This window comes from the organism of the source record quoted next, unplaced genomic scaffold, assembly GCF_019419815.1.
Source record: "Pyrus x bretschneideri cultivar Hongxiangsu unplaced genomic scaffold, Pyrus_bretschneideri_v1 Contig159, whole genome shotgun sequence".
Lineage (NCBI taxonomy): Eukaryota > Viridiplantae > Streptophyta > Magnoliopsida > Rosales > Rosaceae > Pyrus > Pyrus x bretschneideri.
The window spans coordinates 92,037-110,523 of NW_025999456.1; the positions used below are offsets into that span (position 1 = coordinate 92,037).

At 39.1% G+C, this 18,487-nt stretch overlaps 1 protein-coding gene across 1 annotated transcript; it reads left to right on the plus strand.

Moving 5' to 3' along the window:
* The first annotated feature begins 761 nt into the window (after window positions 1-761).
* On the plus strand, window positions 762-18,277 carry LOC125475672 (NAD-dependent protein deacylase SRT2-like). The gene is made up of 11 exons (XM_048580667.1): window positions 762-970; window positions 1,303-1,345; window positions 1,425-1,662; window positions 1,842-1,907; window positions 2,599-2,644; window positions 3,590-3,750; window positions 12,272-12,401; window positions 14,430-14,594; window positions 16,992-17,119; window positions 17,588-17,687; window positions 17,768-18,277. The coding sequence occupies exons 1-11, from the start codon at window positions 917-919 to the stop codon at window positions 17,819-17,821; spliced, it is 1,185 nt and encodes a 394-aa protein (XP_048436624.1). The 5' UTR covers window positions 762-916; the 3' UTR covers window positions 17,822-18,277.
* Window positions 18,278-18,487: the final 210 nt, after the last annotated feature.

Below are 18,487 nucleotides of genomic sequence, written 5' to 3' on the forward strand. Positions count from 1 at the left end.
CCTAGAAGCCCACAATCAACAAGCACTTAGACCCAATTCATCGTCAACAGTTCAAGTTGATCGCCACATGACCTACGCAGATTATCCCAATATCCAATAAGCCTACCTATCATTCTCTTAGTAGGCAAGACTCTCTAAATCATATTTCAAGAATCTTAAAGGAATATTCCTCCATCGGTGTGTAGACTAGGTAACACTTTGCTAAAAAGTTTAATGAACCTCGACATCTAGTTTAACTCCTCAATTCTCTATAGATAGCCAAAGCCAACTAGTTTATTTTGATAATAAAAAAGCTCTTACCACAGCCTTATTACTTCTTACCGTCTTTGTGACTTAGACATCAAAGGCCTTTTGGCTAACACCACACATGTGTTAGTCTCATACCCTTCCATAGTATATGAACTTAACACCACACCAATCCTTTGGTATTAGAGGTCTTATTATTTGTGTGTGGAGGTTTTGTTACTTCAATCCGGGGCGAAAATTTCCTCCCATACCTAGTTTTCATATATAACACCCTTCCATTTTACTATTTTTGAGATAAAATTGTTAAAAAATTAGTTACAAGATACAAAGAACGACTTATATAAAATGGGTTCCTACTTATGCAATCTGTCTCTAATAATATCATGTCGCATTCAATTTGAGAAATGCGACGTTAAGGCGGAATCGTTCATGGCAAAGCCATTACATACGAATTCGGTCTTTTTATTTTATTTTATTTTATTTTTTTAATGTGAAAGGTGCAGAAGTAGGCAACGTGGACCGAAGAGAGAAACATGGAGAGCAACCAATGGTCGACGACGACCGTTGAATTCAATGCCAAACCCAAACCCAAAATCCCCCTCCTTCTGTCCGATCAAATTTCCCAAAATCTAAAAGTAAAGAAATTTAAAACAATTCAATTGAACCGACGATGATGGCTATGCTCATGCGCTCGCCTCCCCATCTTCCCATTCCATTCTCTTCAGTGAGTCCCTTTCTTTCCATCTCCTCTGTTTCTTGCATTTCATGTAATTTTTATTTTCTTCACATTTCTGGGCTTTTTTTTTTTTTTTTTTAGAATTCTTTTTATGGCACATTTCCTGGGTTTTCTCTAGGATTCATCAAAGGGAAAACGAAAAGGAAAATGGAATTCATGTTTATCAACATTTATTCATGAAAAAATTGAAAGGAAAATATAATAAAGTTGTGGTTCCAGTGATTTTTTCAAAATCTCATGGGATTGATGAACCCAAATTGTTTTCTTTAATTGTTTAAGTTGGGATTGATCAAACCAAATTGCTTACTTCATATTTGTAGAGTTCCAGAAATGCTGCGCAAATGCTGGGGAATGTCATGACAGGCAAGTCTGCTCGTCTCGTCTGACTTTGTTACTCTGCAAGTTTGCTTATATGATTGTGGTTACCGTTTTATATATACAGATATTATTCAGTCAAGTAGCACAAATTTGCGATTGCCAAGCAGTAGAGCAAGAGTCATTTCTTTTGACTGCTCCGTCAAGTCTGTCCAAACTTCATGCCAAATGTCTGTCCCTGGAACCTCCTCAAGGAGAGAAGATAAAGTGCCTTCGAGCTTCGTGAGAGATAAGAAGTTGGTTCCTGATTCTGATCCTCCTAGCATGCAAGATGTCAACCTTCTCTATCAGTTTTTCGACCAAAGGTCTATCAAATATCCTCATCTATTTTGCGTCCTTGTTGCATTTTCTGTTTGGGGAAATCCTTATATCTTTTACCGGTGATGTTTAATACCTGTCGGTTACCTTCAAAGATAAACTTTCAATTCATACTTGTCTTTACCAGTTTTTCTGTTTTTTTTTATCTGTGATTTGCTATGTTCAGTACAAAGCTCATGGTGTTGACAGGAGCTGGAATCAGCACAGAATGTGGAATTCCCGACTACAGAAGGTTTTTTCTCTCCTTATTATTTCCTGTGTTATTGACTCTTCTCGGTTGATCAGATTGATGACTTTGAGTAGTGGTTGCCAACTGTTAGGCTCTCATTGGACTATTAACTTCTTTGGTTGACATTCGCCATTTGCATTTCAAGTCTACCTGTTTCATTCTTATGAATTTGTTCTGTCCACATACTTTGAGAGAGGCGGACCTTGGCATAATGTTAGGATTTGTTCCAGGTGGCCTTGTAACATGGGTTTGAGTTGCAGAATCCTCTTATGAATAAGGGTATGGGTGTGTACATTTTGCCTTCTCCACACCCTTCATTTGCACGTCATTGGAATTAGAGGTTACGGTGGTGTACATCCTGCCTTCTCCAGACCTTGCACTCGCAGGAGCCTTCATATTATGGGTTTCTTTTGAAATGTATTATATATTAAGAGGTGTTTTGTATTTAATTATGCTGTTCTTGTGTATATAAGGGAAAATTTATCATTGTTTTGTTTAGAGTTGGTTTTAATATTTATTTCAAAATATCTGTTTTCTCAATGCGTACTTGGTATTATATGGTTGAATTTATTTCAGCCAAGGTTTACCAGGGAGCCTTAGCATATTATTAGACCATGATATTTATAATTGATGATTTGATGTTTTGAAATGCTAAATTTTCTCATCTATCAGTACTGTTTTCCTTCTTTGGCAGCCCCAATGGAGCTTATAGTTCTGGATTCAAACCAATTACCCATCAGGTGATCTGAAGGCATGTGCTGTGATACATGTTCCTATAGCATTGTTTTTATTATAACAAGAGTTCCAGTTTAACCTTAGATTATTACTTTGTTTTTTTAGATAACGGTAAACAGAAAAAGGCAAAGACCTTCATACTCTTACTCTCCTGGTTTTCAACGTACAAATTAACTATTTGAGTGGTGGCTGTAAATGCAATCTCTTTATACCATCAGCTTTAAATTTTATAGTTCCCTAAATTTTTAATCATTGTCTATTGAAAAATATGTGGTGATGATAGTTGATATGGTTGTTCTGTATGCATCAAACCTAGGTTAAAAGCAAACCTTTTGTTTGTGAATCGATTTCTTAACTTGAGATAATGGATTAGCATATGCCTCTGCTAGTATTGAAGTTGTTCCTGCATACATCTTTTGGTTTTAACAGAGAGGTGTCTTTTTCTTGCCTTTACTTCTTCTGCTAACTGAAGAGAGGTCTCAAGATTAGTATTATGATGTAATTATGTTAAATGAGGGACATCGTTTAGTTTCACCAAGTTTTCAGGATCATATATTCAAATCTTACATCACTTATCTTTCAAACAACGAATTGGAGCCTTGTAGCAGAAGAATCATGTTTACATCTCTGCCCTGGCTGTACATGTCATTTAGTCAGCATATGAAATTTTGGGAGCAAAGTCCTGAATAAAAGAATCATGCGATGCATCGTTGTGACTTAGGCCTTAACTCCATTATCCCTAAAACTCGTCTTTAAATGATTAATTTTAAAAGAACCACATAGAATGGAAAACTGCATCTTTAAACTCTACCTTCTTTGATATATTATCAAATATATCATGTTGGATAATTTGTTTTCACTTCTTTTCCGCGGAGACTTTACTGCTGTTCGGTTTTATAATATAATCTCAAAGCTCTAACTTCCAGATCTGCTTTTACTGGATTGACCAGGAGTTTCTTCGTTCTAGTCAGACCCGAAGGCGATATTGGGCAAGGAGTTATGCTGGATGGAGACGATTTTCTGCTGCAGAGCCTGGTTCAGCTCATATTTCTTTAGCATCTCTAGAAAAAGCTGGCCGGATAAATTTCATGATTACACAAAATGTTGATAGGTAAGTCGCGGTATGTATCTAGAGTCTTCCGTATTTCAAGGATTGTTGATTTTAATTTATTAAATCTTGCAAACTAATGGTCTATATTACAGAAAACTTGAGGAAATCAATTTATCGTGGATTTTGATTTGGATAAGGAATTCGTACTGCTATATACACAAATTTCTAGGTTGATATTTAAAATATTTCAGAATGAAAGACTCTCAAAAACTCAAAACTATGAATATTTCTTTCCATTCAAACTATTCCAAGAAAAAGAGGGTCCTATGATACGAGAATTATACGCACACAAATTAAACCCTCTTTTTGTCAATTGTAATATAAGTATAAGTAGGGATCGTTCTGGACCGGGGATTAGGAGGGATTGTTAATCACTTGGATTTGACTCAAAAACGTAAAAACACAATATAAAACACTATACTAGACTCAAAGAATTCAAAACAAAACTTTAAAACACCAAAACAAACCAAAAGACTCAAAACAGCACCAAAACACTCAAAACTGCCTTAAAAACACTTTCTGGGCAGTTTTGAGCACTTTGAGTACTTTGGACGAATTTGGGTAATAACTTGAATCAAAACACTTAGAAACACAAACTAAGACACTTTCTAACTATATTGGACACTAAAGTAAAGGGGGATTGAGTTTTTGACGAAATTAACTAAAATGCACATATTGTAATTAAAAACAGATTGTAAAGATGAATGTGATGGAATTGAATGGATGGGATGGCTAGCTAAGGGGTTCATCTCCATACATGTTACACTTGCATAATAAAACGATTTCCAATTGCATTTCAATAAACCATGATGCTCAACACCCCAAGTTAACCGTGATGCACTAATTAACTCTCAAATTTTCCTTATGTTATTGAATTGGATGATGCATGCAACAATTCAAATCATTCTCCAATGGTTCTCAACATGAATGCATAGAAGAGATACAATGAGAGATCATTATGTTCTATGAAAATTATAAGTGTTGACGAGGCAATTGTAACTATGAATGCATGATACTCTTGCCAAGAATTCATTTAACGCGATTGTTTATAAGCAACCTCCACTACTTGTGAATATAAGTTCGTAACTATTAGGTGAAACTCACTTATATTCTAGCGTCATATTCATGCATGAAAATTAAACGTGTACTCTCAATAAACATACATAAATAAGTTATCATTCAAACAGTTAAACAAATTGAATCCACAACTTATGAAACGTAATTAGAAGTAATCAAATCATATTACAAGCATAAACATATATTTCGAATCCCCCCTTAACAAGGGGGTTTAGTTCCTCATGATACAAAACAAAGAGAATCAAAGAAACACCTAAACATTCCAACAACTCAAACTTGAATTGTATGAATGTTTAGGCCCTCTTCTCTTCCATTCCTCATTCGTACAAAACAAAGAGTATTGAAATTAAATATTGAAATCAAAGAAACACCTAAACATTCCAACAACTCAAACTTGAATTGTATGAACGTTTAGGCCCTCTTATCTTCTTCTTCGTTGTAGCACAAGGTCTAAGGATAGTTTGATGGTGTGAATGGTTTGGGGAGTGGTGAAAATGGAAGGAGGAGAGCACGGCAATGGGAATGGTTGGTGTTTGTGACTGAAATGTGTATGGAAGAATGAATATCAATTTAGGTGAAATGGATGCTTATTTATAAGCGAAATGGGGGGAACATGACAGCTAGGAACTTAGTGGAAATCTGGAATGGTGATGGGAGATGCATGTGGCTGATTTATGCATGTGATTAAAGGGTGGGATTGCATGTGCTTTGACAGAAATGAAAGGGAATACACGGCATGGGGTGTTTTCTGGTGGTTGTGAGGTGGAAAGCTGGAATTTCAAAGGGGAATGCATGTGATTAAAGGGTGGAATGAATGGAATGCAATCTGAAATGGGAGATGGAATGGGATGCACGGCAATGATGGTGTTTGTGTGAATGCTTGTCTCCAATTCGTATTGAAGAGGGTTAGAGGATAGCTCAGCATATGCTTGTCTCCTCATGCTTCAATGTATCATTTTCCTTTGCCTTACTTGCTCCCCTTTGCAGAAGTGGTCCCTTCTCTGGAAGTGTATCAACCGTTGAAGATGACTACTCGAGAGCAACGCTAGGTAAGCAACCAGGGAATAGAGTCCAGGTAGACTCCAAGTGCCGGCTGATTGCTTCTTTCACTTTGCCATGCAGGTAATATCAAGGACAAAGGAAAAGACAGGGAAATAGCATGATATGAGATACCTTTGCTTTCGCCCTTGATGATATGAGATACCTTTGCTTTCGAAGAGGCAGCGAATGAATCCACATGCTTCGATCCACCGTTTCCTCTTGCCTCCTTTGTACTCCGGGCATTTGGTATCTTCTTTGGGGGATACATCCATGGTTGAAAATGTGTTCTCAAGAGAAGGAGAAAATTGAGCATGTTTGTGCGGGTTGGTTGCAGCTTACATTTTCGGCCGAGAAGGAAAGTTATGCGTTTGTGGGTGTATGTCTTGCCATGAATGTTGATGTATATAGGAATTGTAATGGCAAATGGCAGTGCGGATGCGGCAATGTCTTCCACGCGTTTTCTAAAAAGCCGGGAGCTTTTGACAAAGTTGCACTCGCTTTCTGGAAAGCCGGGAGCTTTCGGCTTTGTCACCCACGTTTGTCGGCTAAAGTGTGCAGCTGATTTCTCGCCTTCCACGCGTCTTCTGAAAAGCCGGGAGCTTTTGACAAAGTGGCACACGCTTTCTGAAAAGCCTGGATTGCGTCTGAAGAGCTGGCGATCTTTACGCCGGAAAATCCGGCTTTGAAGAGTGGTGTCTCTTCATATCTGAATCGGTGAATGCCTCTCCTTTAATAGAGGTGATCGATCACCTCTAGCATGCACACTTGAAAATTGCCCAGAAATCGTCTCCGGCCCGTCGAGATTTCACTCCATCCAACCCTTCTCTTTTAACTTCTTGAAAAATGGCTAGCTCATCTAACCCATCGAACATTTGCTTAGATTTGAGTCTAAGCAATGATCATGTTGCGCCGCGTCAGGATAAGGTATGGTGCCCGTCTTTCTTATCTTCTCATGGCCCTCTTACAGATGAGGACTCTGTGATGACGGATGCAACAACGGCTACGATAGTAGCTCGGAACCTCCTCACTCCCAAAGATAGTCAGCAGCTTTCCGGACGGTCCGATGAGTTGGCCGTTCAATAGTCCCTGGCTCTCAGTGTTCAGTGCGCTGGCTCTGTGTCCAACATGGGCCAACGCCTACTTGCTCGCTCCCGTCAGGTTGAATCATTGATGGCGGAGGTGTAGAGTCTTAAGCAAGAGATCAAACAGCTTAAGTACGAGAACCGAAGTTTGCACGTGCTTGCCAACAATTATTCGACAGACATGAAGAGAAAGCTTGATGAGCTTGATGACCGTCAAAGGCTTGCGGCTTTCTTCCAGATGCACCTTTTTCCTGGGTCATCCAGCGTTCCACCAAGGATTGGAGTCTTGAATGATCTATCTTCGGTGCCTCCCGCTCCTATGCCTCTTGCTCCGATGCCTTCTGCTCCGATGCCTCCTGCTCCGATGCCTCCTGCTCCGAAAGTGTTGCCACGTAGTGGGGCCTCACGTACACAACTCTTGTGAAGGCTCCATCTTTCTCTTTCTTTGTTAGATACAATTGTAATTTCTCGAAAAATCAATGAACAAGCTTTGTTTTATTCACTGTATTGGGTTGCCTCCCAAGTAGCGCTTTCTTTTACGTCTTGCAGCCGGACGAAGCCTTCTTAGGCTCAATTGGAACCCACGGCATGGAATTTATCTTTGAATGGGGGGTGATACTTGAGATGATCCGGTAATGGTTTAAATTCTAGAGTGGGTGCCTGGATCATTACACAGGTAAGCCGCCTCTCCGAATTTCAATTTTGTTTTATACTGATATGTTGTTAATGATCATTACACAGGTAAGCCGCCTCCCCGAATTTCAATTTTGTTTTATACTGATATGTTGTTAATGATCCAGGCACCCACTCTAGAATTTAAACCATTACCGGATCATCTCAAGTATCACCCCCCCATTCAAAGATAAATTTCATGCCGTGGGTTCCAATTGAGCCTAAGAAGGCTTCGTCCGGCTGCAAGACGTAAAAGAAAGCGCTACTTGGGAGGCAACCCAATACAGTGAATAAAACAAAGCTTGTTCATTGATTTTTCGAGAAATTACAATTGTATCTAACAAAGAAAGAGAAAGATGGAGCCTTCACAAGGGTTGTGTACGTGAGACCCCACTACGTGGCAACACTTTCGGAGCAGGAGGCATCGGAGCAGGAGGCATCGGAGCAGAAGGCATCGGAGCAAGAGGCATAGGAGCGGGAGGCACCGAAGATAGATCATTCAAGACCCCAATTCTTGGTGGAACGCTGGATGACCCAGGAAAAAGATGCCTCTGGAAGAAAACCGCAAGCCTTTGACGGTCATCAAGCTCATCAAGCTTCCTCTTCATGCGTGTCGAATAATTGTTGGCAAGCACGTGCAAACTTTGGTTCTCGTACTTAAGCTGTTTGATCTCTTACTTAAGACTCTCCACCTCCGCCATCAATGATTCAACCTGACGGGAGCGAGCAAGTAGGCGTTGGCCTATGTTGGACACAGAGCCAGCGCACTGAACACTGAGAGCCAGGGACTCTTGAACGGCCAACTCATCGGACCGTCCGGAAAGCAGCTGACTATCTTTGGGAGTGAGGAGGTTCCGAGCTACTATCGTAGCCGTTGTTGCATCCGTCATCACAGAGTCCTCATCTGTAAGAGGGCCATGAGAAGATAAGAAAGACGGGCACCATACCTTATCCTGACGCGGCGCAACATGATCATTGCTTAGACTCAAATCTAAGCAAATGTTCGATGGGTTAGATGAGCTAGCCATTTTTCAAGAAGTTAAAAGAGAAGGGTTGGATGGAGTGAAATCTCGACGGGCCGGAGACGATTTTTGGGCAATTTTCAAGTGTGCATGCTAGAGGTGATCGATCACCTCTATTAAAGGAGAGGCATTCACCGATTCAGAAATGAAGAGACACCACTCTTCAAAACCGGATTTTCCGGCGTAAAGATCGCCAGCTCTTCAGACGCAATCCAGGCTTTTCAGAAAGCGTGTGCCACTTTGTCAAAAGCTCCCGACTTTTCAGAAGACGCGTGGAAGGCGAGAAATCAGCTGCACACTTTAGCCGACAAACGTGGGTGACAAAGCCGAAAGCTCCCGGCTTTTCAGAAAGCGAGTGCAACTTTGTCAAAAGCTCCCGGCTTTTCAGAAGAAGCGTGCCACTTTGTCAAAAGCTCCCGGCTTTTCAGAAAACGCGTGGAAGACATTGCCGCATCCGCACTGCCATTTGCCATTACAATTCCTATATACATCAACATTCATGGCAAGGCATACACCCACAAACGCATAACTTTCCTTCTCGGCCGAAAATGTAAGCTGCAACCAACCCGCACAAACATGCTCAATTTTCTCCTTCTCTTGAGAACACATTTTCAACCATGGATGTATCCCCCAAAGAAGATACCAAATGCCCGGAGTACAAATGAGGCAAGAGGAAACGGTAGATCGAAGCATGTGGATTCATTCGCTGCCTCTTCGAAAGCAAAGGTATCTCATATCATCAAGGGCGAAAGCAAAGGTATCTCATATCATGCTCTTTCCCTGTCTTTTCCTTTGTCCTTGATATTATCTGCATGGCAAAGTGAAAGAAGCAATCAGCCGGCACTTGGAGTCTACCTGGACTCTATTCCCTGGTTGCTTACCTAGCGTTGCTCTCGAGTAGTCATCTTCAACGGTTGATACACTTCCAGAGAAGGGACCACTTCTGCAAAAGGGAGCAAGTAAGGCAAAGGAAAATGATACATTGAAGCATGAGGAGACAAGCATATGCTGAGCTATCCTCTAACCCTCTTCAATACGAATTGGAGAGATTGAACAAAGAAACAGATAAAAGGAGTAAGCTCAGACCTTCGGGGGAGACCAAAAGAATCCTGCTGCCCAGTTCAAAAGTAGCACAAAGGAAAATCAACGATCGGAGGAAACCAAAAGAATCTCCAGCTCAGTTCAAGAGTAGCCTGTGGAAAAACTCAAGATGAAGTCTCACTGCAATCACCAAGGAGAAGATGGAATTTACACTCCATAACCAGATTTGCATCTCTAAACTCTTCTCTTTGTTAGATACATTCTGCCATATTTAGTATGTTTGGTTGCTGTTTATGTGTTTACTTTTGTTTGGTGTGTTTTAAACATTGAGGACAATGTTTGATTGAAGTGTGGGGGGTAACTAAAGTGTTTTGATGCAAATTCGGAGGGTTTTATCCACCATAACTTGCATAATAAAAAGATTTCCATTTGCATTTCAATAAATCATGAATTCTCAACACCCCAAGTTAACCGTGATGCACTAATTAACCTTCAAATCTTCCTAACGTTATTGAATTGGATGATTGCATACGACAACCCAAAACATTCCCTACAAGTCCCCTACATGATTGCATAATAGAGATACAAGTAAGAATCATTACGCTCTATGAAAATTATAAGTGTTGACGAGGCATTCGTTACTATGATTGCATGAAACTTATGCCAAGAATTCGTTTAACGCGATTGTTTATAAGCAACCTCCACTACTTGTGAATATAAGTTCGTAACTATTAGGTGAAACTCACTTATATTCTAGCGTCATATTCATGCATGAAAATTAAGCGTGTACTCTCAATAAACATACATAAATAAGTTATCAATCAAACAGTTAAACAAATTGAATCCACAACTTATGAAACGCAATTAGAAGTAATCAAATCAAAATGCAAGCATAAACATATATTTCGAATCCCCCCCTAGCCAAAGGGGGGTTTAGTTCCTCATGATACAAAACAAAGAGAATCAAAGAAACACCTAAACATTCCAACAACTCAAACTTGAATTGTATGAACGTTTAGGCTCTCTTCTCTTCTATTCCTCATTCGTACAAAACAAAGAGTATTGAAATTAAACATTAAAATCAAAGAAACACCTAAACATTCCAACAACTCAAACTTGAATTGTATGAACGTTTAGGTCCTCTTATCTTCCTCTTCGTTGTAGCACAAGGTCTAAGGATAGTTTGATGGTGTGAATGGTTTGGGGAGTGGTGAAAATGGAAGGAGGAGAGCACGGCAATGGGAATGGTTGGTGTTTGTGACTGAAATGTGTATGGAAGAATGAATATCAATTTAGGTGAAATGGATGCTTATTTATAGGCGAAATGGGGGGAACATGACAGCTAGGAACTTAGTGGAAATCTGGAATGGTGATGGGAGATGCATGTGGCTGATTTATGCATGTGATTAAAGGGTGGGATTGCATGTGCTTTGACAGAAATGAAAGGGAATACACGGCATGGGGTGTTTTCTGGTGGTTGTGAGGTGGAAAGCTAGGTGGAAAGCTGGAATTTCAAAGGGGAATGCATGTGATTAAAGGGTGGAATGAATGGAATGCAATCTGAAATGGGAGATGGAATGGGATGCACGGCAATGATGGTGTTTGTGTGAATGATGGCAGATTGTGTGGGTGAGTGTGTGGTTGGAAATGCATGTGGAATGAATGATTTTGTTGGTTGAATTAAAGAATGGGAATGCAATCTGAAATGCATGTGAATTATGTTGGAAAGAAGGGGAAGTCACGACACAAGGTAAGGGGGAGTGAATGTGGCTGAAATGCAAAGGGGGAATGATGATGAATGCATGTGCAATGACAGCTAGGTTGGTTGTGGAAATCTGGAATTTCACAAAGAGAATGCATGTGCACGGTTTTGGTGTGGAGAAAGGAATAATCTGGAAATGCAAGGTGAATGATTAAATGGCTGAATTGGATTAAAGAATGAGAGTGATGGGTTGGAAATGATGATGGGTTATGCACGGCAATGATGAATGGGATGGGTGGATTTGTTGATGATTGTGTTGGTGATGAATGCATGTGGAATTGCAAGGAGGAAGGTATGATTATGGTTATGATAAGTTATAAGTGAATGTTGATGATAAGTGATAAGTGATAAGTGAATGGTTTGATAAGTGATAAGTGGTGATGATAAGTAATGATATGTGATTATGATAAGTGATAAGTGGTGATGATAAGTAATGATATGTGGGAGTGTGGCTGAAATGAAGGAGTGGAATGTTGGAATGTTATGCACGGCTAAGGATATAGGAAAGGTTTAAATGTCCTAAAACTAAAGGGAACAAGGTTCCAACACTTTGGTCTTCAATTAGGTCTTCAATTTCGTCCAACACTTTGGCTCCAAGCATAAGCTATCCATCCATAGCCCAAAAGTGCTTCAAAAGTCTCCAAAATGCATCTTTTTGCTCCTTTAGCCCTTTGGACCTACAAATACACGAAAATAGCTTAAAGTACTAAAATAACTAAAGAAACATAACGTAAATGCACGAGAACAAACCATTTAAGTCGCATGAATATGCTCCTATCATCCTAAACTATCAATAATTCTTTCCCTTCATTTTCTCATGTCAGGTTGCATCACCGTGCTGGTAGTAACCCGGTCGAATTACATGGAACAGTATATTCTGTCATTTGTATAGACTGTGGTTTTTCCTTCCCTCGGAATCTATTTCAAGACCAAGTTAAGGCCCTTAATCCAAAGGTTAGTCTTGTGCAGTTTATTTATACTGTAGGACTCATGGTTTTTAACTTCTAATGTTATGTTGTTTTTAATGATTTAGAAATAAACTTTATGAAGTTCTTTGATTTATAGTTATTGAAACCTTTTTTTTAAGGGGTTTTCCCCCTTTCTGCTTTAGTGTAAAAATGACCGAATATTTCAGTGTTGGCACTACCTAATGAAATACTTTAGTCGGATATTTTAGTTAATCAAGTAGTATAATGGATTACAATTTTGTAAGAGAGAGGATTTATGGGAGAAAGAAGACAGTGAATGTAATTAGGGAATAATAATAGGGAACTTATAAGGGGTGTGAAGTATAAGTGTAGACGGATATTACTACAGTAGATGAGATTCGAATACATGAACCATAAGTGTAGATGGATATTACATATTACTACAGTTCATTACGGGGCACATAGATTTCTAAAGGGAGACCTGGAAAAGTCTTATCTATTGAGAAACAACCAATGCTTTGATAAATACTTGGTTTCTTTTTTGGTAAAATCTGATCTGCCCAAACTGTTGGCACTGACCCCTATAATTTACTCAATAATTGCTCTTCCTCCATAAGCACCCTTTCAGAAATTTGTACATTTTCATTTAATGAAAATTTTCAGTGCACCTATAAAGTTTTGATGTATGTTTCAAGTATATTTAGTATTCCAAGTTTTCAACTAGAGAAAGAACAGTAAAAATTGACATGTTTGATGCTATGGATAGCGGAATAGATTGTTGCCTGAAAACTGACCCGGTGCACTCTCTCAGTCCTACCCACCCATGGCTACCCACCATCTGAGCCACCACACAAACTGGAGCACGCACACACACACAAACACACGCACACACATATATATATAGGCTTTCTATCCCATGGTAAAATTCAGCAATCAGAACAGTCTAGATTTTAGATTCTCATTCAACTGTCAACAACAACAACAACAAAGCCTTTTCCCACTAAGTGGGGTCGGCTATATGAATCCTAGAATGCCATTGCGCTTGGTTCTGTGTCACGCCTTCCGTTAGATCCAAGTACTCTAAGTCATTTCTTAAGAGTCTCTTCCAAAGTCTTCCTAGGTCTTCATCTACCCCTTCGGCCCTAAACCTTTGTCCCCGTAATCACATCTTCTAACCGGAGCGTCAGTAGGCCTTCGTTTCACATGTCCAAATCACCGTAACCAATTTTCTCTCATCTGTCCTTCAATTTCGGCTACTCCTAGTTTACCTCGAATATCCTCATTCCTAATCTTATCCTTTCTCGTGTGCCCACACATCCAACGAAGCATTCTCATCTCCGTTACACTGATTTTATGTACATGTTGATGCTTTACTGCCCAACATTTTGTGCCATAAAGATTGCCGGCCTTATGGCCGTCCTGTAAAATATTCCCTTGAGCTTCAGTGGCATACGACAGTCACACAACACGCCGGATGCACTCTTCCACTTCATCCATCCAGCTTGTATTCTATGGTTGAGGTCTCCATCCAACTCTCCGTTCTTTTGCAAGATAGATCCTAGGTAGCGAAAGCGGTCGCTCTTTGGTACTTCCTGATCTCCAATCCTCACCCCTAACACATTTGAGCCTCCATTTGCACTGAATTTTCAACTGTCATTCCTGCAAAAAATTTCAAATCCAAAACTGTTGTCATCTAAAATGTGCAAAAAAGAAAAACGGTTTGATAGATAAAGCTGAAATTCAAATGAAGAAAATCAAACGGTTAAACAATTATTGATTTACCCATTTTTGGCATGGATAAACATTGAAAGAGAATCTAAAAAATGAACGATTTCGATTGTTGAATAATACCCTAGAAATAGGATGTCAATAACTTAAGAAAGTTATGGACATCCTTAAGATAGAAAGCATTTGCCTCCTTAGAAAGTAATTTTATTTAAATTTTTTCGTTGAGTTATTTCGTGAATAATGGAGTGAAGTTTGTTTAGGTTGCAAACTCGTGTATTAATCAGAATGGTGGACTAATGAGCAAGTAAATTTCCTTCTACTGCAGTGGGCAGAAGCAATTGAATGTTTGGATTATGGTAACCCCGGATCACAAAAGAGCTTTGGCATGAAGCAAAGACCTGATGGTGACATTGAAATTGATGAAAAATTTTGGGAAGAGGAATTTGACATCCCTACGTGTCCAAAGTGCAATGGAGTGCTTAAACCTGATGTAAGACATTTGCCTAATTTATTTAACTGATAGGAACGTAAGTCGTATTTCTTCTTCGTCAAAAATGGTTATTCATATCTTGTAAAAAATCTCTATTAACACTTAAGAATTTTCAGTATCATTCTTAATTGCATAATATTCTCATGCATTCAGTATTTCATTGATATGTTTCAGTAGTGGTGCTTGTATATTGAGTGAACCTGACCAAGAGGAACTTTGAAGGTCTATAGGCGGTTTTTTTTTAAGAAGTCAGAGAAAAAAAAGTCATTTTTAGGGGCCCTGTGTTTATTGCAAGTTAACATCAAGGTATTTTAATACTATAAGGGAGTGAGAAGATTTATTCTTTACGTTTTTTTGTAAATGCAAACATGTATGCATAGAGTCCGAGACACTGACAATTTAGTGACGAAGATTAACATCGATGTATTCCAATACAACAAGGGAGTGATTATATTTATTCCTTACACTTCTCTACACTCAACAATATAGCAAGATAAGCATTCACAAATTTTTCTGATGCAAATCAACCACTGTAATAGAAGTTGCATTAACAAACCCATGTTCATATGTACCAAAGCATATAATTCCTTGAGTTGAGAAAATGCAATTTTGTAGTTAGTAAACACAAATATAATATGTACGCAGTTAGTTCATTGGAAGTGAATGCTTGAAAGATGTATGGTTTTTGGTTTCTAATTTTTTTGTTGGATCTGGATTTTGGAATGTTTACCTCCTGTTGTGTGACTTTATTGCCTTTTATTAGTCTTTACTGGGTTTTGTCCTATAGTTGCTATCTTTCCATAGTTCTGTAAAAATTTCCAATATAAATGTATTGCTGAGTCTCATATCAAGTCAAGCAATTACAGACATATGTTCTAAGTTGTCATTTTAATGCTTTGAGTAGAGAAGTATCCTATGAGGTACTGTCAGGATTCAAAAGAAAATAAAATTGTTTGGAGAATGAAATAGCATTGCAGTAATACTGGTGGTCTCCTTTATTATATTATGTGTCGAATGTCACCTCTGATTTTTGAGCAAGTTCTAATGCCACCCTGTGGTTTATAGTTGATGAATTGATCCAATGCCCCCACAAACTTAGGTTTTTGCTTCGGTAGCCCCTCCGTCATCTGTCTGTCAAAACTCTCGCATTACGTGATAATGACATGGTGCTCCAAGGAATTAGGTAACAAGTGCTGAACGTTTAAATTATTTCAATTTACTTTCCTACCTTTGTTCTTTATTGTGTTTTTTGAAACTCTCTCCTACTCATGTTCTCCCTCTCCTCCACTTAGTCCCCCACCACCACTCACCCACCTCCCGTCTCTTCCTCTTTCCTATTCCTCATACCATGACAACCAGACTCAGCTTTTGCACCCCACAGATTATTCATTACCAGCCCAGCTATCCTCCTTACCCAAACATATGGTATCCAGGCAAAGCCTCAATTTTTTATGGTCATCAAAGAAGTAAGTCAAAGCTCCACTTTTGCCCCATTGAAACCGCAAGAAATTATAGCACCAATGACCATGAGCATGCATTTTGACTAGACATGTGAATCCAAAACCCCATACAACCACGGAGCATCCAGAAAATGAAACTCTAACACACTTACCCCCGTCCTCCCTCTCACTATTCACCGGCAACCATGTTGCGTTTCTACTCATAGCACCACCGTAACGTTTTTTTTTTTTTTTTTTTTTGGGTCATATTTTCAAAATAAGAACGCTTATTGCATTATATTTTGGATCATTTTATGTATGCTGTGAATTAGTGATGGTGTCTAGATATGGATCTGCCTACTGCTTTGCCTAGAATTATGAGACTACCGGGCAGTACCATTGGGCACTGAGGAAGGCTGAAGTAGGAAGAATGTAGGTGCTGTGGAGGGTGACTTTGGAAGGAGAGAGGGGAGGGTGCATACAAGGAAGGAGAGAGAGTGCAAGGAGTTTTAAGCAGAAAAAGAGAAGACACACTAGATAGTTTGCTTCTTAAGAAATAATATGGGTTGTAGGTATATTATGATTTCTTCATTTTAGTAATAAATAGGCAATGATGGGCTTCTTGAACCTGTCAGAAATTCGATCACCATGCAACATTACTTGAAATAGGAGTTGTATACCTTATGTCGTAACTTCTGAAAGTGAAGGTACTTGTGTTTCTCGTGAGTTTATTTTTTCTTCTAAGAATGCACAAGTAATTTAGAACATTGTATATGTCAGTTATCCATATTTTGTGGTATCATTCTGGAAATGAGTCACTTATTTATTGTGTAGTCATGCATGTGCTTTCTATGAATTCTCACCCACTTTTCATTGCAACCGTTTTACTTAATGGATGTGTACGCTTCCAATATTTCGTACATCTCAATACACCTTTTGTTGCATGGTGAATGTCAAGGTTATCTTCTTTGGTGATAATGTCCCCAAGGACAGAGCTGAGAAGACAATCCAATCTGCAAAAGAATGTGATGCTTTTCTCGTGCTAGGATCATCACTAATGACCATGTCTGCTTACCGGCTTGTCAGGTGCATATCTTTCCTTCATTTTATAGTTGTACTTTAGTTTTTTATCAAATCATTTTGTATGCCCGTCCTAATTCTACACCAGGTTCCCTTGTCATAGGGCATTTATAATACCACAATTTAACCCAATTTTGGAAGATAAAAAACTTAAAACCATAAATGTATATGCCTTCGAGGCATGCAAATGATTAGGGACACATCACAATCACTTGAGGTTGGTTGCTTTATGCCTTAGTCACTCTCCATTCTGGTGCTAGACAAGGTTTAACAAATTCTAGAACATCGGTGTTTTCCGATGAGAAAATCTGATGTAAGCAAAGCAAAACATGTGTACGTAAACAATAAGAGTATTGGAAACAAGGTCGTCAATGCTTATTATTTATTCATTTTCTGGGGACTTGATTTTGTTTAAGTATTTCTTGTTTGTGTTTGGGATTTTTCATAAGTAGCTTTGACTTTCCGACTTTACAGAGCTGCACATGAGGCAGGTGCTGCTACTGCAATTGTCAATGTAGGAGTGACTCGTGCAGACGATATTGTACCTTTGAAAATCAATGCTCGACTGGGAGAGGTATAGCCTTTCTTGTTGGCAGATGGGTCTACAGAATGGTCTTAGCTTATCAGAATCTAACAAGCATTGCAATTTTACAGATTCTACCTAGAGTACTTGACATGGGATCCCTCGGTGTCCCTGCCATTGGTTGATTTGACCTGTAAAGAGGTGTTCTGATCTGTAGAAGCTTGCTTTGGCTTTATCAGTAGATATAGAAGACCACAAGAAATTGAGAGGTGCTGCCAAATTCTTTTAGTTTCTCAGTCTCTGAAATGAAAACATGAAAAGTTGTAGCTAGTCAATGCGAAGACAATGGATTTTCTGCGCGGGACGAGAAAGATAAAGATAAGGAGAACGTTGGATATGCCAAAAGGAAATAACATTGTTCGCTCCGCGTACATAGATGATCTGGTGTCCGTGTCATAGACGTTTATAGACCCCAGAACATGAAATGCCAGTGACTTCATTGAATTGCTTTAAAGAGGGATTTTATTGGCTGAGCCTTAGCATAGAGATTTTACGCATTGGACATGTTTGAAAAATGAGTATTGCAAACAGGTATTTGGATGATTGAAATTATGATATAGAAAAATTGTGATTATTGTTAATGTTACCCGTGAGGGTAGTGCGTGAGCACGATTGAGACTTGGATCAACGATGTATGTATATTTCCCAATGAGGGGCAAGATGGTAATATTGCACCCTCGGGAATTTGTTACTTGCTTATTGAGACAACAGTAAGTTGTTGGTATTGCGGGCAGCAGATCGTAATATCATTGACTTATTCGTTGGGTTCGTTAAGCAAATAGACAAGTAAG

Bases quoted from the DNA above. Each gene is read 5' to 3' on its own strand.
- LOC125475672 (XM_048580667.1), top strand. From the start codon at position 917: ATGATGGCTATGCTCATGCGCTCGCCTCCCCATCTTCCCATTCCATTC. The intron at 1,346-1,424 runs GCAAGTCTGCTC...TTATATATACAG, and splicing joins GCTGGGGAATGTCATGACAG to ATATTATTCAGTCAAGTAGC. The intron at 12,402-14,429 runs GTTAGTCTTGTG...CTTCTACTGCAG, and splicing joins TTAAGGCCCTTAATCCAAAG to TGGGCAGAAGCAATTGAATG.